This window comes from Rhipicephalus sanguineus, chromosome 6 (assembly GCF_013339695.2).
Source record: "Rhipicephalus sanguineus isolate Rsan-2018 chromosome 6, BIME_Rsan_1.4, whole genome shotgun sequence".
NCBI classification, from domain to species: Eukaryota; Metazoa; Arthropoda; class Arachnida; order Ixodida; family Ixodidae; genus Rhipicephalus; species Rhipicephalus sanguineus.
This window is the reverse complement of record NC_051181.1, coordinates 149,774,208-149,799,428: the sequence shown is the minus strand read 5'-3', so window position 1 is coordinate 149,799,428 and position 25,221 is coordinate 149,774,208. Positions and strand designations below refer to the sequence as shown.

Here is a 25,221-nt window from a genome sequence, read left to right as displayed (position 1 = left end):
TATATATATATATATATATATATATATATATATATATATATATATATATATATATATATATATATGCAGACGTCAAGCATGCTGCTGACGTATATGCAGACGTCAGGCATGCTGCTGTCTATAAAGCACCATGTTTGACGTCTGCATCCCAGGTCAGTGGGCATGGGCTGAAAATTGCCTTTGCGAGTGCTTCATGCCGCTTGAGTTACGTCGGCGAAAAGCTGGTGGAGATACAAAATTTCAAAAAAAATATTTCTCAAGTTAAAAAAATAATACCCTTTTGTAACTTTGTCTATGTTTAGCTAATACATAGAGCTTTCAAATGAAGTATCGTGCATATTTTTAGTCCGACCACCAAGGCAAGTTTTTTGACGATGAATACAGAGCTTTTCTAAAAAAAAGTGAAATTCGCAATTTTTTTTCAGACGATTTGCTGCACCTTCAGCGACTAAATTAGTTTTCTTTTGTAGTATGTCGGACAGGCTTCCAGTATATAATTAATTTCTACCCTTTGAGTTTGCCTTGGTCCTGGAAAAAAATATCAAACTTTGCAACTTTATTCAATTTTGCTCGTGCGAAAAGCCCTCGAAGAATCGATATACATAAATAAGTCATTATTTTTGCAGTTACACCACTTCATTAGCTTGCCGGAAATACCATTTTATTGAGTGCATCCTATAAACACCCTTTGAAAAAAATTGTTCTTTGATGCCCTTTAGCACAGTCGGCGCAAAACTACAGACTCTCACAAACAGGCGGGAAAATTTTTGGCAACAGAAATAAACGAGCAGAACGAGTTTTGAACTTCAAGAAAAACGTGAAAATTTTTTCAGCCATATTTGTGATGGTCGGAAAAACGCTGGGTGATTTGGCATGGAATGACCCATATATATATATATATATATATATATATATATATATATATATATATATATATATATATATATATATATATATATATATATATATATATATATATATGTATATATATATATGTATACGTATGTATGTATGTATGTATATATATATATAACCTCCTCCACCGTAAAGCTTGCCATAATGGTGAATGGTAAGGCGCGGTATCCTGACCTACCGTATCCACTCGCGTACTATACACTAGGTAGCTTTGTCTAATGTTCGGTTGGCTAAACTCTTGTTTAAAGTTCGTAAATTGTGGTTAATATCGGCTAGTGCTGGCTAAATGATGATAGCAGTTGGCTATAATGTCGGCTAATGCATGCTATGCTGCTGTGACAGCAACTATGCCTCCATTCAACTTCAATCCAACGATGTTTTTGCATATGCATAAGCAGTCTAAGCTGATCTGCCTGACATTTCTTAATATGTACAAACTCTAGCTGTGACACGTTTTATGCACGCATAAGAATGCTCAGTAATTATGAAGATTTCTAGACAAGGCGGTCTTCCTAAATTAGGAATGACGGCCTCCACCCTTGTCACGAAGCAAAGACTAATATCGAAATTGCCTAACACCTTGCAGCTGTTATGACATGTATAGGCATCAGGAGCGTACAGTGACATTTTTTTTTTATTGGAGGAGGAGTCGTGCAACCTTATGTATGTTCGTGCGTGTCCTTGTATGCGTTCGTATATATGTACACGTGCAAATTGAAAAGATTACCCCCCCCCACCCCCACCCACGCCATTGATAGTAAGATGACGTTACCTTATCCAAGCTCTGCGTTATCTTTACTGTAGTGTCCTCTTCTAAAAGCGCAACGTGGCGAATATGCCATGTGTATGTCAAGGACTTCAGCTTCGCCTGCCTTATCTCCCTCGCTGAGACAGTAACATGGCTTTGCCCGGCGAGCGTAAAAACAGAGCGCGTAAGAGCGTTTATGTATTCGCCACGTGCGCGTTCTTAAGAAGATGTGCTGACAACTTCGAGGGGACTCTTTCAGCCTGTACAGCCACGAAGACGGCACGGAAATGATCGCCAACACGAGCGCAACGCCCAGGCAAGAGCTGTTATCGCTCGCCGACACCTGGGGCTTAGGACACGCCGCCGTCGACTTCGCCCGGCGACTCGACCGCGAGGACCCGCTGAAGAAATTTCGGGAACGCTTCGTCATACCCAAATTGGTAGACTTGACGGGAGGTATGCGTAACACGTTTCACTTGACTGCGCATAACGTAACAGCGCACTCGTACCCATGACAACCAGCATTGTAACTCTGAGTAGCAATAGCAGGGAGGAGGAGAAGAATGTTCCCAAAGAAGAGTGTGTCATGCTATTCCGCTACGAAGCCACGCACATGAATACACACTAACATATTTCTCCAGGCGGCCAATGTAAATTCAGAAATCAGCCAGGCACTCTGACACATCTTATGGGAGAGTGTCGGTAAAACAAGCCTATCGCCTCTCTCCCCTGAGCAGTGGGAGATACCGTTTCTTATATCCCTATATCTCAAGATGAACTCCGGCTTTTCTATCGATATTTCTTTTCCCTTCCCCTTAATATAGGGTAGCAAACCTGCCTTTCCCCTCTTGTGTCTTTATCCTGCTAGCCGAGAGAGAACATGGCTGATAGACGAACCACCCCGTACACTCAATACCCTATATAGTATGTTTTGTCTGATTCCTCGGCGTTCACCCATACAGTATTATAAGAGGGTACCCACGCAACTAAGGGCAACATTGTTTGAAACGATCTGTCATTGTACGCGGTGAGCGTTAGTTGCCAGCATTTACTATTGCATTGTATGTTGCAATGCTGCGACGTATAACTTCGCCGCCGTAACTTCTTGTCCACCGCACCTCAGTGGATCCGGAGTTCATCGAGTCACCGGAGCAGGAATGCATATACATGAGCGGCCACCTGCTTGGCGTAAAGCCGAAAGCTGTGGATGATGAGCTTCAGAAAGTTCTGGACGACTGGGGAAAGAGGTGAGCGGAGACACTATATGACGTGTGCACGGGTCAGCAAACTCACTAATTAGTCGACTCACTCAGACTGAGTCGACTCATGAGTCTAGTCTGCGTCTGAGTGAGTCCGGATGAGTAATATTTTGGTGAGTTTGTGTCCGAGTGAGCCCAGTTGAAGAAAATATTGGTGAGCCTGAGTCCGAGTGAACCCTAAGCGCAAAATACATTTCTTGAATGAGTCTGAGCGAGCTCCACCTTTTATTGCCAAGCTATGGTCCTATCGACTTATCTTCAGCATTATATAAACGTAAGCCTTATATCGGCTTACGTTTATACTCAAGCCTATTCCCACATATCTCAACGCACTAGTGTTCATGCGCCACCTCAATATTAACTACTGGTAACTTGTAATTGACGGTACAAGATAAAAAGGCGTATCGTAGAGCACCGATTATGAGAGATGTTGGCTATCGAAAAAGCTACTTTTACGCCACCGGATTCGTGAGTAGACTTACTCAGACTCAGCCGTGAGTCTAGCCGTGAGTCTGAGTCTGGGTGAGTCTGGCTGAGTAATATGTTGGTGAGTTTCAGTCCGAGATCAGTTGAGAAAAAGCTGAGGGAGTGTGAGTACGAGTGAGTCCGGTTGAGGAAAACTTTGGTGAGTCTGAGCCCGAGTGAGCCCTCAGATCAAAATATATCTCTTGAGTGAGTCTGAGTGAGCTCCAATTTTTTCGCCGACCTATGGACGTGTGCGTATACTTGCAAGCAGTAAGTGTACCCTATCCGCAGAATGACGGGGACCTCTTCCTCCACGCTTCCCGCCGCACACTTCCTCCTCCCCTCCCCTCCCCCAGAAACACATGCCATGGATACCATCTGCAGATATCCACTAAAGACCTTCCACTGAAGAGATATCCACTATAAGAAATGCTCTAATCACCAGACTGTGTAACATTTGCTGGTACTCTAGTTGGTGATGCATAGTTCATATGTATACCAGCACAAGCGTAACAAGACACCAAGAAAGACCCGCCACGACGGTTTATTAGTTATGGTGCTTGTCTGCTGACCCGCAGGTCGCGGGATCGAATCCCGGCGGCGGCGGCCGCATTTTCGATGGAGGAGAAATTGCTAGAAGCCAGTGTGTTTAGGTGCACGTTAAAGAACCCCAGGTGGTCGAAATTTCCGGAGCCATTCACTACGGCGTCTCTCTGACCCTCATAATCATATCGTGGTTTTGGGACGTAAAGCCAAAACAATTATAATTATTAACAAAAAAACAGGAAGGCACAAGACAGAGTACTGACAGTACTCTGTCCTGTGTCTTCTAGGTCTTCTTGTTACGTTTGCGTTGTCATACCTGTGAACCATCATAAGTCTGGAATCTTTTATAATTTTTTTTTAGTTTCACAGTAAGTGTGCGACTAAATATTGTCACCCTGAGACTCCAACTGCATGCGTCTTTTACTCGTGATGTGGCTTGGAAACCTTCGACAGCGACTGTACGTGTTCGGCAGGGCTGTACAGTGCTTCCGGCAGGGGCACTTACCAGCTTCAACGGCCGACCACTACCCGAAGCAGCACATGGCTGAGATCGTAGGTGAGCTCGTGTAATTTTTAGTACGGCTATGCAACAACGTCCGGATTTAGGTTGAGGCTGCACACACAAACGAGCGGTACGTAATAGTCACGTTTACGCTCACCCATGTCATAAGAGTGCCAATACGAGCCCGTTGTCATTGGGGTGAATAAATAACGCATCAGTTTCGAATCCTAACATCGCAGAATATAAGGCAGAACCTCAACTGCGAGATTTTGTGCATGGTACAAGTAAGACTGCGCGGGTGCTTAAAATTTCTGTGTATCATCGTGTCCTCCCCTACCAGATCACATAACTTTATAATTTCCTTGTTTATCGTATTCGATTATTATGTCTAGATATGCCTAAATACATTCTATTAGAGACTCACTCTCAACCCTGGATTGGTATAATTGTTTTACATAATCACCTATATATAGCTCAGTGAATGATAATTCAAATCGAACAGCTCGTGTTGCAATTAAATATCAGTGCGTGATGTATACTATTAGAAATTATATAATTGCGGAAACCAAATTGTACTATTCTTGGCATGCAGGCGCCGACCGTGATGAGATCGTCTTTATGAACGGCCTCACCGTCAACCTGCACCTGCTCATGGTAAGAGCGAAAAATGAACAAATAAGGGAACATTTAAACGAGATCACGTTCTTCATCAGTGCTTGCGTTAACAAAAATAAAAGAAAAAGTATAAATGGTCTTCACGTCTTTCTTTCGAGTAGGTTTCGTAGAGCAATGAACAGCATTTATACAGTTAATTTTTGTTCTCTCTTCTTCAGATGACGTACTACAGACCAGAAGGGAGGAGGACCAAGGTGGCCGTGGAAGCCGATGCGTTCTCAACAGACTTGGTCAGTACTCAATATGCAGGATTCGGACAATGACGAAGCAAAAAAAAAAAAAATAACAACTCGATCAATCATATGATCGAAATTGAATGAACACAACGTTGCACTTGTCGCACCTCCGCCTTATCCTTGACCTTCAGGGTCATATCTGAGTCAGATATTGCCTTCAGATCGTTAGGCTTACGTTATGACCATCAGATCGTAAGGCTTAAGTTATGATCATCAGACCGTAAGGCTTACGTTACGTCGCTTTCGGTCCTTCACGTGAATTCCGGGCGCATTCTTTCGGCCTTAAGTTCACTTGTGGTTTTCATTTTCAGTCTTCAGATTCCTTTCGGCTGCCACTACCAGTCTCCAGTACCTCTCGTTGATAACTTCCCGTTACATTTCACTGACTTCCGGTGTGCATCACTTCCGACTAGAGCCTAGTTAAGGAAGGCCTTAAATGGAGACATGTTGACTTCGTTCAGAGATTATCGCCGACATTATATCGCAACGTGCTCATATATACTCCGTTGCGGAAATTGGGTAGAGAGATATCGAGAGAGAGGTTAGGGGAAGTCAGGGAGATGAACCGGTACTGAAACACCTGGTTTACTACCCTATACTAGGGGGAAGGGGAAACAGAAGAGGACCAGGAACATACTGTCAACCGGTTCTCGGACACAGAATGGTTGACGTGCGCAGAGCAGGGGCGTAGGCAGAAATTTTTTCCGGGGGGGGCACGGGCCCGGTGTGCCCCCCCCCCCCCCCTGGCTACGCCACTGGTGCAGAGTGGTCAATAATTTATGTCAGACTTTGGAAAAAATATAAGATGAAGGCGTGCTTTAGCTACAGGCTGCTGACCAAAACGAATCTTTCCAGTATGCTGCGCAGTCCCAGGTGAGCCACCATGGCCTCGACCTGGCGTCCAACCTGATCCTTCTGAGCTCCAGGAAGGTAACCACCATCAGATTTGATTGCAGTGCCCCGAGTCTTAAATGCGACGTTTCTTGTTTCTTTTTTCTCCCCCCCCCCCTTTTTTTTTTCTTCTATCGCGTACTTGTGCTGTTCTTGAGCGCTAATGACGCTCAAAAGTGGCCACTCATTGGTCGCTTTTTGAGGCAACATGGTCCTACTTAATTGATAAAAGATTGTTTAACCGCGAGAGTGCCCTGCCAAATTTATGAAATCATGATTACATCTATATAGCGCAGAAATTTCTCGGTAGTGTAGCTACCCGACGTTTGCTTTAGCGTTGCATGATTAACAAGGCTGCGCTAACAACAAAACTGACCGATGTGACGTTTCATATACGTATAAGCCGGCAAAGGCTTGAGTAATTGAGATCTTTTGGTGCTCTTTTCAGAGTCATAGTTGACAACTGCTGTTTTGCATTTCTCATGACACTCCACATTTTCCCAAATAAGGTAGAAGTTTAGGGGAAGATGGAATCTTTGAAGCGATGAAAAATCCTCGGAACGCGGTGTGTCGCTGTAGCCGACGTTTCGACAAGCGAACTTGTCTTCTTCGAGACTTCAGTTTGCAGCCTTGAAGAAGACAAGTCCGCTTATCGAAACGTTGGCTGCAGCGACACTCCGCGTGCACTAATTTTTCATCACAACATTTTCTCATCTTTTAATGTCTATAACCTTTAAAGATACGCGACCTGAGCATAATGGACGTAACATGGCACACGCATAAAAAGTTACTTCGTAGCAGGAAAGTCGATGTCGCAGCTCAGCCGAAATAATACTGCCTCCGTCTGGTTTCGGGGTAAAAGGGCGAACAGTTGCTCAGAGAAGAGGATATCTATGACGTCATCGACAAAGAGGGCGACACCATCGCTCTCCTGCTCCTGTCCGGGGTGCAGTACCAGACGGGCCAGGCTCTGGACATCCGGGGAATCACAAGTGCCGCTCGCAAAAAGGTATAGTAAACACAGCGGTGACAGTAACAAAGTCGCCCACAATGCACTCACGCCATATTGAAACAATAAACATAGTCTATATGTAGTACATTAATGCATTAGTGACACCATCATTTGATGATCTCCCTAAAGTTCTTGACTTGTTATCAATGACATATTTGTGACATAGATCAATGTCTTACGTATTATGTGCGTACCAGAGGCGTAGCCAGAAATTTTTTCTGGAGGTGGGGGGGGGCGGTGTTCAACTACCATTTATGCATGTTTGTGCGTGCGTATATACATTTCTACACATGCAAAATTAAAAAAAAATGTGTGTGGGGGGGGGGGGATTGAGCCCTCCCCCTTCTCCCTGGAGGATACGCCAATGGCATGTACATGTACATATTATCATGTATGTAAGAGAAAAGCTCGCTCTGACACATGCGCGGCGTATTACTGCCACGGCCAGCATCGCGGCGCAATTCATAGACGACGCACTCCCCGAGTGCGTTTCATTTCAGTGACGTGTTAAATGACCGTTACACAAATTTAATCCCTTATGACAATGTCAAATGTTACTGTGCCTGCATTTATAGACGACTGAATGCAAGTTCGTAATAACAGTAATTTCTGGGGGTTCGACGCCAAAACCGCGATATGATGTACAGCCCAGCTTTGGACGCTTAGCGGCATGAGGTAAACACGATCACGTGCGCCAGTCCTCATTTTAAAGTCCCAGCTTCAATATTGGTTAACCATGCTCGTAAACTGCCTTCACAGATGCTTCGCGTCGCCATATTACGTTCTTTACACGCGCGTGCGAATGTTTCTATTGCACTGTCGACGCAATAAAATGAAGCGTGCTTCGCCTTACGCCGACTCTTATTGCGGAGAAGCCAGCTTTGCCTAAATCCTTTCAAGGGGGTCACGCACGCACGCAGATGCATCTTTCAGGCACGTCGCCGATATGTGCTGTTGCGTGATGGAGGCTCCAGCAGCCGCTAAGGCTTCCTCTTCGTGAGATTCAGAAAGCGTGCGGCCGCAGTGTGCGTAGAATAGTAATTCAGGATATTCGTCCAGGTGCATAGTCCTTAAAAACACCAGCAGCGCTTTGTTTCACACAACCTTAATCAAAACCAGCAGGTAATGAAGCCAAGGAAGGTATAGGGTACGTTAATTGTACTGTTTCAAGTGTACTGAAGTAATTATGATATAGATGTGAAGAAAGTGAAGTGGACGAAAAGACAACTTGCCGCCGACAGGGACCGAACCTGCGACCTTCGGTTTACGCGCCCGATGCTCTTACCAATTGAGCAACGGCGGTGGTCGTCCCCTCGTCCCCTTTATGTGGTATTTACGTGCACGCAAACCTGGGAGTGTTAGCCTGCGCCGCTCGTAGCCACGACGGCGAATTCCCTTCCCTCATTCAGCAGCGCTTTTGTGTGCCGTAACGTATATGCGGTGCCTTAATTGCCATGGGCCGAAGAGGTGCCGCAGCTCCAAGCTCAAGTCACGTTGCAAATGTTCGAATGTCTTCGGAATCTGTCGCTCTGAGTAACACCGTGCGAGCTGTTTACCGGTGTACACGCTTATGAACCACCTATAAAAGAGTGACTGTCGACCTATGTTGAAGGGGCCCGCCGTTTTACAGGGTTGCGTCGTGCTGTGGGATTTAGCTCACGCCGTCTGCAACGTGGAGCTGAGGCTGAACGAATGGGAGATAGACCTGGCCGCCTGGTGCACGTACAAGGTGAGCCTGTGTTGCTCTGTAACAAGAAAAAAAAAAGAACAATCTATGCCCCGCGTATCTGCGTGCTTCACTGAAAATAACATCTTAATTCGTGAGCGTGTGCACGGTGGTAATACGCAAGTACGACGTACGAGAAAAAAAAAAACTCTTTTACGTACATTGGCTCCGTGAACTAATTCTATGTACACTATAATGTATAACTGACATCGTCGATGAATAAACTTGAATCATAATAATATAAAAAAAAGCTTACTTTGCAGTAGCACTGGGCCGTCGCACTTTATCTTATTCGTTGAGCTTCTGAAAAAAAGAAAAAGAAACTTAATTAAATGAATGTAATCCCGCATAGCGTGCGCGCTTGTGTGCGTGTGTGTGAGAGAGAATGAGAGAGAGTTTTTTTTATTATTATTGAAAAGCGAAGTGACTAGCCAGCATATATTTGCTTACTTGCTACTCGGCCGGCCGGAAACGAGATGAAGGGAAAGAGGCCCTATCAGAATGTTGGCAAATGAAGTTCAGTAACCCTCCATAATGACAACCATCTTGAAATAACGAGCTGAAGTCGGCCCGCCGTTCACCGCGGAGGCCACATTCTCCGTGGACTCGGAATGTTAAGTCCTCATACAATGGTTGTGTCTCGGGGGCAACCATCGCTCCCGAACATTTTTTTGGACACCACCTATTTGGGCATCGTAAGCAATAATTCTAGAATCTCGATCCTAATCCAATTAGGAGTTATAAGTGTCGATGAAACACGTTCTGGGCAACCATGCTGGTGCTGACGCACTTCGTTCCGGGGCGTGCCCAGTACATGAACTGCGGTCCCGGCAACACTGCAGTGGCGTACGTGAGCCACGAGTTCCGCAAGGGCTGTGGCCGGCTGCCGGAGCTGAGAGGCTGGTGGGGCAACGACGGAAAGACCAGGCTACTCATGAGACGTGGTGAGTTCGGCTATACCTCGTGTTTATCTCTGTGTAACGCTATAGGCTGCGAAACTAAATTCGTTGCTGGGCTAGTTTGTTCATACCCTTAGAAACTGGACAGCGTAGATTCAACACATGCAGGACAGAGAAACAACGCTGATACACAGGACAAGCGCTTGTCCTGTATATCAACGTTCTTTCCCTGTCCTGGGTTGAATCAGCGCTATCCAGTTTTTGAGGAAGACTCGATGCTGGCTAGTCGGAAGGCGACTATAAAATACGGTGCCGCTCGGGGATGCCATACCGCACTTTTACCATAAAAAGGTTACAGAAACAAAGCATGGATATGGAGGAATAGGGAGGGAGAAAGACACAGAGAGAGCTTCTTTTCTTTTTTTTTTCTTTCTTTTTTTTGTGGAGAGGTCGGCTGCTGTGACTCGAGCTTGCTACTCTACACTGGGGGAAGGGTTGAGAAAGCGAGATACGTATACGATAAGATGAACGTGGTATGACGAGAAGGGTAATTACGATGATATCCGCTCAGCGGTTGTCCCTGCACAACCCGCCCGGCAGATCCTCCAGCAGAAACTATAATAACTGCTTTAGACGTGAGCCTTTTAGGGGCGAAGCTCCTTATAGCGGCACCCGTTCGTCCCCGTCGTAGTGGTGTGTAACCAGTCTTAAAGGCGGAGGGGGCGTGTACACATGAAGGCTCCCCAAAGACTGCGCTGCGACAGTACGTGATATGTATCGCCCTCTCCTCTCCTACGCTTGCCCCTCTTTCTCCTCTCCTACGGTCCCCCCCCCCCCCTATCTTGCCTAGCGGCGCAGCGGCGCCGACGCAGGCAGCGTCGCGAGGCAGCGTCGCGGCAGCGTCTTGATTGAAAAAACCGACCGCTCGCGCTGCACAACCGTTCACTGACCACCCCGTATATATAGGCACTGGATTTTGACCTCCAAGGTAGTGCGTGTGTGCGATTTCTCCAGTGCGTGATTAAATAATGAAAATTCACAGCGTACATGTAAAATTAAAGTGAGCTGCAAGTCGTCATAACTCTCATCGAACCTTTCGTATAAACGCGCCCGATCTCACGTCGGTGATGATGTACTGGGCAGAATTCACGGAAGATTCACGGTTTACCGATGAACCTCCGCAGCTTCGCCCACTCATCATCATTCACTCCGTGGATATGCTGTGATTTTTTTGTTTCGTCTGCGTCCGGCCAGTAAATACTTGCGATGTGAACATCATGAACAATTTATGATGAGTAATGAAATGTATGATTGACAACCATCCGTTTGCAGCTCGAAGTCACAAGGAAATCAATACGGATTTCTCAGAAAGGAAAGCGTCTAGTTGAGGATCGATCCCGCAAAACTCATTCGCAATATTTTGTGGCGAATAAATGAGGCTGATGAACTCAGACAAATTGCATTATTTCACTAGATTTAATCAGCGCGGACAGCGTTTTTCCTTTTTTTCATTTTTTCCCTAAAGCAATACGCCAGTGCAATACACTAAACAGCTTCGATCCTTCTGAACTATGCAGAATTCGAGCCTTGGCCATCGGCCGACATGTTCAAAGTCTCCGTCGGAAGCGCGGTCCTGATCGCGCCAATCATGACAAGCCTGCAGGTAATCTTGAAATCAACAGTTATCGCTGTACTGTTTGTTTGCTTATTGAAGACCATGTCGGATAGGACAAAACTGGTGTTCTGAGCGCAAGAAAAAGGAAGACATTTGCACGCATGACCCACAAGGCGATCGCAAAAAAAGGTGAGGGGGGGGGGGGGGCAAGGGGGTGCCCCCCCCCCCCCTTTAATACCTGCGCTTGCCTCGTGTTACTTTCATGACCCTGCTTTTTTTGCGCAAATGCTCTTCATGCACGCTACCTGTACTGGTTGACAGTGGGGGGGAGAAAGTTGAAAGACAAGAGAGTAGAGAGATAGAAAAAGAGGAATCACAGTGACGTCATCACAGTCGGTCACTATATTGCTTGCCTTTATTGACGTCTGTTATGTGTTATATATTAACACCATCGAGAGACGCTGCACTTTCTACGTATCAAGTGCAGGCTATTTGGTTCGGTGAGTGCTGAACCCACAACCTTCGAAATTCGAAGGTTGTGGTTTCATATTATAAAGGGTTACAGTTCGTCCTATTTAATTTCCTTCAATGTAGCTCAATTTCATCACAATACGATTTAAAAAATTAGAGCAGCTTGCGCTAAGTTGGGCAAGTCTGGGTCACAGCAGAGCTGGTGGGCACCTGGCAGCTGGTCATGGCTTGGCTTGGCTTTTACCCTCTCACCTCTTTCTTGTTACCACCCTTTGCTATAATATACCATACATGACTATGCTTGCTCTCGTTATTCTTTTTTGTGTCTGTTTCTATCTATCTTTTTCTCTTCTTCTTCCCTTTCTTTCTCTCTCTCTCTCTGTACTCGTTATCCCCTCCTCCTTTCTCTCCTCCTCACTTTCCTTTCCCACCCGCTTCCTATAATATACTATACAAGGCTACGCTATCCACTGCTAGCGTGCCTGGACAGCCTGGTGGTTACGGCGCTCGCCTTCAGACCGTGGGGACGCGATTGAGCGCGTGCCGGTTCACGATGATGATAATTTTCTATCTACGACACACGGCAAACCTCAATCATAACAACTCTGCTGTAAAAAACAACAAGTAATAACCCCTATACTCTTCTTGGCTTAATTGTTCGTTGGTTTCATTAGTTCTATGCAGTAGTAGTAGCAGTAGTAGTAGTAGTAGTAGTAGTAGTAGTAGTAGTAGTAGTAGTAGTAGCAGTATTACTACTACTGCTAATAATAATGACGATGATAACAACAACAACAATAATAATAATAATAATAATAATAATAATAATAATATAATAATAATAATAATCAATCAATCAATCAATCAATCAATCAATCATTTATTTAACGTGCCCAGGAACAACCGTAAGGTCTTTGTGCAGGCGCACGCAAAGAAAAAAACAATAAAAATAAACTATACAATACAGACAGTCTTCAGAAATAAAAAGAGCAAATACACGTAGACAAAGAGAAATGAACACAAAAGGGGAGGAGTAAAATAAGACAATACGAGAAATATTGAAGGGGAATGAAAAATTAGATTGCATATATACAACTATGCGGAAAGACGGAGAAGGGAAGACTTTGTACATTGTGCCATACTATGTCAAAACAGTACAAAGCTCGGATAAAAACAATGATTCTGGACTATGAAAAATGTCAAGATCAAGAAAATTAACATTATAGAGACTTTGTATTCTGTGAACGGTAGAGTGTTGGAAGAAGCAGGCGGGTACATGAAACGGTCTGTTCTCTCTGGTTAACTTACGCGGAATTCGAAAATTAACACAATTGAGAAGTACAGGGCAGGATATGATACCGTGGACTAGCTTGTAAAGAAACAAGAGATCAGAACGATTTCGTCGGCAGTGAAGTGATGGCAATGATAATAATTCAGCAGTATTTGAACGAGATTTTTTAGCAAAGCGATGGTTATATATGCTAAGGAATTTTTTCTGGACTCGTTCAATGGTGTTACCGCTGGATTGAGCAATGCCATTCCATATCACGGACGCATACTCCAGTTGAGGAAGACATAGCGCGGTGTACAATTTTCGGAAGGGCATAGGAGAATGGAATTCTCTAGACAATCTGCAAACACAGCCAAGGGTGCGAAGACCCCGCAAAGCAACACGCCTAGCGTGAGCAGAAAAGTTTAACGTGCTATCAACAACAACACCAAGATCACTGATCTCATAAACCTTGCATAAGGACACAGAATTGACAGAGTATTGAAATGACACGCTAGATGTTTTGCGAGTGATAGACATGAATTTTGTCTTCGAGGCATTCAGAGAAAGGTTATTAGCGTTGCACCATTCGGAAAAAGAGCGCAAATCTGACTGCAGCAAGCGACAGTCGTTAACTGAATGAATTTCCTTAAAAATCTTGATGTCATCGGCATACAAGAGGAAAGAAGAATTACGAATGGCAAAAGAAACATCATTAACGTAAATTAAAAATAGGAGTGGGCCTAATACTGACCCTTGAGGGACCCCACTAGTCATTTTATACAAAGAAGACGTTTGGCCATTTACCGCTACATAACAATATCTATTGAGCAGATAGCTCTGCAGGAGATTCACAACCGACAAGTCAACATCAAATTGCGCAAGTTTAACCATAATCAGTGTGTGGCTGACTACGTCAAAAGCCTTGCTCAGGTCACAGTAGAGTACGTCAACCTGTCCTCTCTGAGAAATAGGTGTGGAGATCTGCGTCATGAAACTTGCAAGATTTGTGGTAGTTGAGCGGCCAGCGAGAAAACCATGTTGATTAGGAATCAATGAGCTTTTAACACTAAAAGACAATATTTTGTGAAGAGCCAGCTCGAAGATCTTTGATGTGGCACATAGTAGAGAAATCGGGCGATAATTAGAAACATCTGTTTTAGAGCCCGACTTAAATACTGGGAAAACACGAGCAGTTTTCCACATGCTAGGAAATGTGGAAGTGTCCAGGCAGTTATTAAATATCGTAGTCAGTACTGGGACAAATATACTACTATAAGCTTTTAGTATGGCGGAGGGGATGCCATCTGGGCCACATGATAAGGATGGTTTTAAGCACTTAATGCATTCGCAGATAAGATTTTCATCCAGCGACAAAGCACTGGGTGAGCGAACTGCCTTAGGCTGTCGGATATCAGTGCTAGAGTCTGAGGCCTTATAAACGGATGAGAAATGTGCGGCAAAACAGTCAGCGACGGCATGCACTTCTACCCCATTTGAGTCTAGTAGTCTGAAAGACTCTCCGCTTTTGCTGGACCGTTTACGTACATACTTCCAAAACTCAGCTGGCCTGTCAGAAGCGCTTTTTTCTAAGAATTCAATATACGAACTATGATCCCGCTTATATAGGCGTTTAGCGAGAGTTCGAAAAAAGCTGAACTCTTCCTTCCACTCGCTCGATGGAGAACATTTAGATTTCCTGTGTGCGCGATCTTTATGCTTCAGTGCACTGATAAGTTCAGATGAGAACCAGTGGGGATATTTACGTTGTTTATGTGTGTATTGGGGAATAAAATTACGCATGCTGCTCAGTACAAGCTCCGCAAACTGATCAACCTGGTCATCAACATTCGGTTTGTCAGTAACCTGTGACCAGTCAACGGTGGACAAGTGATGATAGAGGCCCGTGTAATCACCTCGCTTGAACGCAAATCTTGGAGATTTGTTTACGTAACTGCTGTAGCTCGTTGTTTCGGCTGATGCAGATAATCTTACGTTAAGTGGTGGGTGGAATTTGTCCGGACGTACAAGAGAGATGTTGGAGCGGGAAACTTCAAGGGGTTGATCGTTTGACACACACAGGTCTAAGACGTTGCCACTGGAATTGACGACTGAATTATGTTGCACTAGGGAATTAAACGCCAGAAAGTCCAAGAGCAGGCTGCACTTTTTCTCTGTGAAATGATTGTAATGAGAAAAGGTAAGCGTGCTCCAGTCAATTCCAGGTGCATTGAAATCCCCAAGAACAATAATTCTGTGCCCACTATGAGAAGATATCACAAGTTCAATAGAAGACATGACATCGTGAAACGAGGCAGGGGAAATGCTGGGCGGTAAATAGAAGCATCCAATCAACAATTTTTCACGGCGCTCAAGGTTGATTTCTAGCCAGATCGATTCTTCGATAGTTTCTAGGTCTTTCCGTCTAACGGATTTCAGTGAATTGTCAATGGCAATCAGCACGCCACCGCCTTTCTGTTTGGTTTCACTGAAATCTCGGTCACGGCGGAAGGTGGTGTAGGTCGGGGGAAAAAAGTCCGATGAGGGAATTTCAGTGCCGAGCCAGGTTTCAGAGATAGCAATAATAGGAAAAGCAGACGAAAGAACATTAGAGAAAAACTCGAGTGTCTTGGTACGCAGACCCCGAGCATTTGGTAGAATATGTCTACGTCACACGGCACTTTGGATTCCAGTCACTATCTCAGAGGGATGAAGCATGTCATCGCGCAGCTCCCCACGAAATGGCTTGAATAATAATAATAATAATAATAATAATAATAATAATAATAATAATAATAATAATAATAAAATATCACACCATGAGGCGATGCGAAGGGGACCATGAGGCGATGTGAAGCAGTGTTTCGGCATGTACAGCCCGCGTGTCAGAGGGGGAGTGGTGAGGGGGGAAAGGGGAGAGGGGGAGGGGAAAGGGGAAATAGGAGGGGGTGGGGATGGGGAAAGGGAGATGGGGAGAGGGGAAGTGGGGAGAGTTGGCGCATGCGCAGTAAGGGTGGTCACGCCGCACACCACCACCACCAAATTGAACTCCGCTATAAGATGCTTCACATCTAATAATAAATATAACTCGCACTGACTATATGCTACACTTCCTTCGGTGATTTTTCTCCACACCATGCGGGCCAGATATTCAGCGAGGTTGGCGAGTCGAACCGTCTGAGCAAGCAGTTCCTCCTGACCGGTTACATGGAGCTCCTGTTGACGGACTTGCTCGGTGCCAGCCACGACCACGAAGACAGTACGCGCCCTTTCCACCTTCTCACGCCGGCCGACGTTAGGCGCAGAGGAAGCCAGCTCAGCCTGCACTTAGCCGCTCCCTACGATGCCCGACAGGTGCTTCAAGAGCTCCTGCGACGAGGCATCGTCGTAAGTTCAAATTGTTCCCTTATACGGCGATATCATGGTAAGGACATGCCCGGTAAAGCACGGCGATGTGCGAAATGAATTGTTCCACGCACTTGTATCCCTTTGCGACTCGGCGTTCCCATTTGGAAAGGTGGCGTACATTTGCCATTTCTGTGCACTACATTGGCAAGGAAGAGACCACAGACGCCGAGCTGATGGTAAAATAAGTATTTTTGTTCCCTAAAGTTCTTTTATATATCACTTCTGGTTGACATGTTTTGCTACACACGATCACTTTGGTGAAGGCATCACCGTGTATAACGAGACGTTCAACGTGGGCCGTTTTGGCAGGAATTTCCTAATATTATATTTTTTACCATTTTTATGAATGCTCGCGATAGGCAGATAACTATCTAATGTAATTTGAGTGGGTCGTGGAATTCGGTTTATGAAGAAATATACCATGACGGACTATACAATAGTTAGATAATTATTTCCTTTGTAATTACAATTATTTGCTGTAAAATATGCTATACTTTATTCTAACGCTTCCATTTGCTTTAAACTTGGTCTCCAGAACCTTGGCATCAAATTATGCAAATTTCACGCATTTATAGACAGCCTATCATAATGCTTGTCGCAAAGGGATGCATATATACAGTGCTACCCTGCTGCAGTCAGTAATTGGTCTCTCAGTAACTAATTTCGCGTTGTTGTGTTGGCCCGTTTCAGGGAGACCTGCTCCCTCCATCGGTGCTCCGCTTCACGCCGACTCCTTTGTACAACACCTTTGAGGACGCGTACAACTGCGTGCGAGCGCTGAAGGAGATATGCGACCGGTTCACCACGGAGGGGACGCCCTACACTAATGGCCACTAAGGACTGCTCATACGCATGCGTGCTGTGGTTGTTCTATTCGGCAACAGGTCATCGACGATTGCGTAGCTGCGTCACAACAACGGGACGCCTACTTGTGAAAACTTGACGACGCGAGGAGCCTTTCTTATTCTTTTTTTTTTCTTTTTTCCAAAAACAATATGGAATATAGTGAAGAGCGAGTCGCTCGCTCCATTGGTATAAATGGACCAACGCAACGGAACAAGTACACACATAATACTTGACGCCGTTAAGTAGTGGACAATCACTAATCAAGAGAAGAGGAGTAGGCGTAGCCACACATAGGTACCAGCCTATCCTTAAGTACATCTAATAAAGAAAAAGTACACATATAGCATGCAATGTACTCAAGGGCACGTACATCCTCAGGCAACACATGCACACGGGTATTGCGAGAAAAAAGAGAGGAACGTGGTATACTATAGCAAACTTCAGACCATGGTTTGTCCGAGCACGATTTATTCATCCATGCTGCAAAGGTAATTAAAATGTGCGCATAAAGACTCGCATGCTGTGTCGCCTTGTGCCTTCTCTTGCGACGAGACGTTGCTGCATCTTTCGGCTCTCCTTCTAGTCACAGGTGGGTATTGCCGTTCCATTTTGCTTGCACAACTTTGACGCTGGGCTACTTCCGCGTATACGACTGCTTCCTTTGTTTCACTCACTCCTTTATTACAGTGTTCTTTTTGTTTTGTTTCCATTTTTTATTATAGATGTACAGAACAGGCCCGTAGCCAGGAATTTTTTTCGGGGTGGGGGGGGGGGGGGGCACTTGCTGAAAACCTTGACTATTTGAGAAAAACACCTATTTTCATTATTTATTTTTGGTAAAAACACCTACTTCACCAAAATTTCGGGGGTAAAAGCCGCCCCCCCCCCCGGCTACGGGCCTGGTACAGAATGTATATACTGTAGGCATTTATTAGACTTCATCTTCCTCATCTGTAAATAACCGTCATCAGTCATCCGCTCGGCCGCCTTCTTCGTCGACGTCATCTTGCTTTTCGTGTAATAAAGCGTCGGCTGAACCGCATTTATTTCAAGTGGTGGAGGAGCTTTACGATCCCTTCGACCTCTCTTCTTCTAAAGATATCTCATGGAGCTCAGTTCGGGACGCCGCTTACGCCAGCAGAACACCATATCACAAGATGAACAAAATAGTCCAAGTCGCTTCTATACAAGCGCACAACAAACATCACAAAGAACAAATTTCAGCGAAGAGGGTACCAAAGCGGTAGGTATTGAAACATCTTCGAGAAAAGACCCTATAAAATGCGTCATGTCGGGCGAGGAATCGTGTTAACGGATGTAAGATTGCGTAGCAAAAGGCTATAATTGTATACCAGTCGTCACACCATGTGAATTGCGGGTGGTTTAAAGTTTCCCACCCATTGCAAAGGGCTCAGCCATAATTGTTCTTTTAGGGGCGAAGCTCCTTAAGGCGGCACCCGTTCGTCCCTCGTAGTCGTCGTCATCGTAGTAGTCCGTAACAAGTCTTACGCTTTGACCTCCAAGGTGGTGCCGGTAGGAGATTTCTCCTATGCGTTGTTGAACAATAAAAAATTCGCAGCGTGCGCGTTAACTAAAAGCCGAATTCTTCTGTCTCTCATTCCCCATTAGCAGCCATTGGCATGTTCCAGTAGGAAACGTTAGTAGAAGTAGAAGTGTAAGTGTTAGCTAAAAGCCGACTTCTTCTGTCTCTCATTCCCATTAGCAGCCATTGTTTACCTCCAAGGTAGTGCCTGGTGAGATTTCTCCTGTGCGTGATTAAACAATAAAAACTTTGTTCAAAACGCCGTTGATTGATGAAATAAACCAACGAAAGACGCCAGATGTTTTGTAAAAGCAGAACGAAAGAACGCCAGATGTTTTTCTTAAAGTGTAGTAGTAGTAGTTGTATGTAGCCACCTCGCCCGATCGTCAACGGGCGAGGTGGACCGGCAACGGCGCGAGGACCCTGCCGTACGAGAGTTAAATCACACTAAAAGACATACTTTGCGGGCGATACACTCTAGTGAGCTTTCAACTTTCCGTCTTAATGTACATGATAAAGAAATTATTTCTACGAAAAACGCAAGGCACACCTTGAGCAATATATTTGGTTTTGGGACGCTAAATGGAACCATGAGGCGATGCGAAGCCGGAGCACTTGCACGATCGCGTTCCGTTGGCTTTCGTTGGGCATGCTACCGACCTCGCGTCGTGGAACGCGCGTCCTGTCTTCCCTCTAGCCTTGCCTTTAATTCGCACAGGGCGAGCGGGGAATGCGGTCGCTCTTGGCGCTCTTTCGCTCGGGAGCGGACTTCTTCCTTGCATTTCACCGATCACAAGTGATAATGAAGGGACCACGTAAACCAACAGTACAATAAAAGTTTGATGTTTAATATATACACGATGTTTCACACTCTTTATATTATGTACTGGGCGCATTTCACGGAAGAGTTTCACGGTTTACAGATGATTCCCTCCGTAGCTTCGCCCCACTCATCATCATTCACCCCGTGGATATGCTGTGATTTTTTTCATCGTCACCAGCAGCAGCCATAGAATCAACAGAGTGGGCCGCTAGTAGCTGCGTGTACTTGCATACAGACGCGTAGTGGACCTCGCAAGTTCGCAACTGTACTTGCAGTAGGCGCCCTAAGAGACGTTACAGCGGGCTCTATATAATAAAAAGGTCTCTCCTCCAGCGTACACTGTGACTGTTCTGCGTGTTCTGCCTGGCATTTTTTGTTCGATCAATTCTCTGAATAATGGCTGCTTCTCTAGGTCAAAAGCGCAAGAAACAAGAGACACGGGCGGGAACAAACAAGACCTGTTTTGTGTGTACTCGCCTCTGTCCGTTGTTTCTTGCGCATTTCAGCCTAATTATCTCTAGTTCTTGCAAGCCGATTACACCCTCGCGGCTTCTAAAAGTCTTTACCAAATGTGCACCCTAGATGTTTCGTTTAAACTGAGCGGGTTCGGACGCACGTAAGGAGAGGGACCTTAGACGCACGTGGGCGCCAGCGCCATCTGTGTATTGGCGGCGCCATAGCGTAATAAGCGGAATGTCGTCACACGTGTAAATGTATTCTCATATGCAGAAACAAAGAAGAAGAAAATGCTTTGAAAGTTCTTAGGAATTTTGTTGTGCCTTGTAAACGCAGTAATGCGTGCATTATTCGGAATTATATCATCCGTTTTGTTGCACAGCTTGTCAACTAAACACCGTGCTGAGAGACTAGCTTTAGTAACCACTTTTAATGTGCTTGTATTACAATTATTGCAAGGTGCATGATATTGCTACCCTAAAACATGATAGATCGGGAGCACAAATGCGGTCTAGCACACTAATGTGTGACTTGATGCACAATGAACGTTATTATTATTACAACAACAACAATAATAATAATAATAATAATTATTATTATTATTATTATTATTATTATTATTATTATTATTATTATTATTATTATTATTATTATTATTATTATTATTATTATTATTATTATTATTATTATTATTATTGCTGTTGTAGAATATCTCGAGAATTCAGGTCTCCCATGGCCCTACACAAATTGTACACGGCAATATGTCTTCCGCAACTTGAGTATGCGTCCGTGATATGGAATGGCATTGCTCAATCCAGCGGTAACACCATTGAACGAGTCCAGAAAAAATTCCTCAGCATATATAACCATCGCTTTGCTAAAAATGACTCTGGATCTCGATCAAGTACTGCTGAATCATTATCACTGCCATCACTTCACTGCCGACGAAATCGTTCTGATCTCTTATTTCTCTACAAGCTAGTCCATGGTATCATATCCTGCCCTGTACTTCTCAATTGTGTTAATTTTCGAATTCCGCGTAAGTTAACCAGAGAGAACAGACCGTTTCATGTACCCGCCTGCTTCTTCCAACACTCTACCGTTCACAGAATACAAAGTCTTTATAATATTAATTTTCTTGATCTTGACGTTTTTCATAGTCCACAATCATTGTTTTTATCCGAGCTTTGCACTGTTTTGACATAGTATGGCACAATGTACAAAGTCTTCCCTTCTCCGTCTTTCCGCATAGTTGTATATGTGCAATCTAATTTTTTATTCCCCTCCAATATTTCTCATATTGTCTTATTTTACTCCTCCCCTTTTGTGTTCATTTCTCTTTGTCTACGTGTTTTTGCTCTTTTTATTTCTGAAGACTGTCTGTATTGTATTGTTTATTTTTATTGCTTTTTTTTTGCGTGCGCCTGCACAAAGACCTCACGGTTGTTCCTGGGCACGTTAAATAAATGATTGATTGATTGATTGATTGATTGATTGATTGATTGATTGATTGATTGATTGATTGATTGATTGATTGATTGATTGATTGATTGATTGATTGATTGATTGATATAGCAAAAGCGGAGAGTCCTTCAGACTACTAGACTCAAATGGGGTAGAAGTGCATGCCGTCGCTGACTGTTTTGCCACACATTTCTCATCCGTTTATAAGGCCTCAGACTCCAGCACTGATATCAGACAACAGCCCAAGGCAGTTAGCTCATCCAGTGCTTTGTCGCTGGATGAAAATCTTATCAGCGAATGCATTAAGCGCTTAAAACCATCCTTATCATGTGGCCCAGATGGCATCCCCTCCGCCATACTAAAAGCATATGGTACTATATTTGTCCCAGTACTGACTACGATATTTAATAACTGCCTGGACACTTCCACATTTCCTAGCATGTGGAAAACTGCTCGTGTTTTCCCAGTATTTAAGTCGGGCTCTAAGACAGATGTTTCTAATTATCGCCCGATTTCTCTACTATGTGCCACATCAAAGATCTTCGAACTGGCTCTTCACAAAATATTGTCTTTTAGTGTGAAAAACTCATTGATTCCAAACCAACATGGTTTTCTTGCTGGCCGCTCAACTACCACAAATCTTGCTAGTTTCATGACGCAGATCTCCACACCTATTTCTCAGAGAGGACAGGTTGACGTAATCTACTGTGACCTGAGCAAGGCTTTTGACGTAGTCAGCCACACACTGATTATGGTTAAACTTGCGAACTTTGACGTTGACTTGTCGATTGTGAATCTCTTGCACAGCTATCTGCTCAATAGATCTTGTTATGTTGCCGTAAATGGCCAAACCTCTTCTTTGTATAAAGTGACTAGTGGGGTCCCTCAAGGGTCGGTATTAGGCCCACTCCTATTTTTAATTTACGTTAATGATGTTTCTTTTGCCATTCGTAATTCTTCTTTCCTCTTGTATGCCGATGACATCAAGATATTTAAGGAAATTCATTCAGTTAACGACTGTCGCTTGCTGCAGTCAGATTTGTGTTCTTTTTCCGAATGGTGCAACGGCAATAACCTTTCTCTAAATACCTCAAAGACAAAATTCATGTCTATCACTCGCGAAACATGTAGCGTGTCATTTCAATACTTTGTCAATTCTGTGCCGTTATGCAAGGTTTATGAAATCAGTGGTCTTGGTGTTGTTGTTGACAGCGCGTTAAACTTTTCTTCTCACGTTAAGCGTGCTGCTATGCGGGGCCTTCGTTCTCTCGGATGTGTTTGTAGAATATCTCGAGAATTCAGGTCTCCCATGGCCCTACACAAATTGTACACGGCAATATGTCTTCCGCAACTTGAGTATGCGTCCGTGATATGGAATGGCATTGCTCAATCCAGCGGTAACACCATTGAACGAGTCCAGAAAAAATTCCTCAGCATATATAACCATCGCTTTGCTAAAAATGACTCTGGATCTCGTTCAAATACTGTTGAATTATTATCATTGCCATCACTTCACTGCCGACGAAATCGTTCTGATCTCTTATTTCTCTACAAGCTAGTCCACGGTATCATATCCTACCCTGTACTTCTCAATTGTGTTAATTTTCGAATTCCGCGTAAGTTAACCAGAGAGAACAGACCGTTTCATGTACCCGCCTGCTTCTTCCAACACTCTACCGTTCACAGAATACAAAGTCTTTATAATATTAATTTTCTTGATCTTGACGTTTTTCATAGTCCACAATCATTGTTTTTATCCGAGCTTTGCACTGTTTTGACATAGTATGGCACAATGTACAAAGTCTTCCCTTCTCCGTCTTTCCGCATAGTTGTATATGTGCAATCTAATTTTTTATTCCCCTTCAGTATTTCTCATATTGTCTTATTTTACTCCTCCCCTTTTGTGTTCATTTCTCTTTGTCTACGTGTTTTTGCTCTTTTTATTTCTGAAGACTGTCTGTATTGTATTGTTTATTTTTATTGATTTTTTTTTTTGCGTGCGCCTGCACAAAGACCTCACGGTTGTTTCTGGGCACGTTAAATAAATGATTGATTGATTGATTATTATTATTATTATTATTATTATTATTATTATTATTATTATTATTATTATTATTATTATTATTATTACATTTTATTGAAACTCATTTTGCATTTTGCATTTTTCTTAGTTATACTCGCCTGTACATTTTTTTAAAGCTCTATGCGTGTGCCGGCGTTCAGACCTCAGCTATTGCTAGGCTACGTTAAATAAATTTTTCATTGGTTTGTAGTTAAAGTTATGAAATGATTAAGTCAAAAAGGATTGATAAAATAATTTACTGACGATTGCTGCTACAGCTTCTACATGTTTTCTTTTTTTCTGCGATAAGCAATGTGTCAACTTTCGGAAGTTTAATGCTCCGTCACGCATTAACTTCCTTTTGCGTCAACCGCTTCTATACAAATCTACTTTCTATGTCGTAATTGTCTTCTTCTTTTTTTAACTGCCAGTATTGAACGAAGGCCGAAGTACTGACAGCGATAGCAAGGCATTCCAACTTTGCAATTGGACTTATCAGATGGTGTTCAAAATGCGCGCTCGATGTTCATTGAATAGATTTTCTACGGAAGGAATTCGATCTTATTGCGATGTAACGAAGCGACCAGAAAGGTTCGAGAAAACGTTACTTAAAAATTATCTCAATCCATCAATTTGTTATAACTGGCGGAGGAGTCTTTGCGATGTTGCGGAGAGACGGAGTCGTATCTTAGATGAACTTCTTGCTGAACGGGTTGTTACGTGTGTCATCTACAGGATATTTTGCGCTAAGAACGGACAATCACAGGGAAAAAAAAACGATGTAAACAGAAAGAGGGCAAACACTCTTTCGTCGCGCTCTCTGTGTCTACATCGTTTTTTCACTCTGATTGTCCGTTCTTTGCGCAAAAATGTCCTACATAAGACGGAGTCGCAACCGTTGTATTCTTTAAAAAGGTGACCCGAAACGCGAGAAAGGGGGGGGGGGGGGGCGTGAATCGCTCGGATTTAAACCACCCTCTTTCCCGTTCGCTACCGGGTATGGCACGGTGAAGTGGAAGAGCCGGAGTGGCGGCGGCCGAAGGGTGCGCGCGCGCCTGTGACCCCGGCCGCGCCCCCGGGGCCGGCAGGGGTCTTTGACCTCGGCGAGGGCGTCCGGCGAAGGCTGCGTCCCGACCGGGGTCGTCGACCCCCGGCCCGGGAGCCGTCGACCCCGACCGAGCCCCGGGTCGACCTGGTTCCGCTTCCGCCCTCCCCCGGCGACTACCACTTTATCCCGACGACCCGACTGAGTCGTGGAGAGAAGGCGGCTGCGCGTGGAGAGGGTGCTGCAGCGGCAGGGCGGGCAGGTGCGGCAACCTCCTCGCCCTTCCGTCGTTGCCGTCCTCGTTGGCCCCCGGGTCGCTCGGGTCGCTGCTGGAAGGGAGGGGCGGT

General features: G+C 44.4%; 1 protein-coding gene across 1 annotated transcript in view; it reads left to right on the top strand.

Moving 5' to 3' along the window:
* Window positions 1-17,988, top strand: part of LOC119396761 (kynureninase) — a 28,163-nt gene extending 10,175 nt beyond the window's left edge. Inside the window, exons 2-13 of the mRNA XM_049417231.1 lie at window positions 1,923-2,119; window positions 2,787-2,910; window positions 4,407-4,489; window positions 5,028-5,089; window positions 5,269-5,340; window positions 6,202-6,276; window positions 7,100-7,246; window positions 8,880-8,978; window positions 9,787-9,919; window positions 11,452-11,537; window positions 16,375-16,614; window positions 17,326-17,988. Of these exons, the coding sequence (XP_049273188.1) occupies window positions 1,923-2,119; window positions 2,787-2,910; window positions 4,407-4,489; window positions 5,028-5,089; window positions 5,269-5,340; window positions 6,202-6,276; window positions 7,100-7,246; window positions 8,880-8,978; window positions 9,787-9,919; window positions 11,452-11,537; window positions 16,375-16,614; window positions 17,326-17,472 (1,465 nt within the window). The 3' untranslated portion in view covers window positions 17,473-17,988. The remainder of the gene's footprint in view (window positions 1-1,922; window positions 2,120-2,786; window positions 2,911-4,406; window positions 4,490-5,027; window positions 5,090-5,268; window positions 5,341-6,201; window positions 6,277-7,099; window positions 7,247-8,879; window positions 8,979-9,786; window positions 9,920-11,451; window positions 11,538-16,374; window positions 16,615-17,325) is intronic.
* Window positions 17,989-25,221: the final 7,233 nt, after the last annotated feature.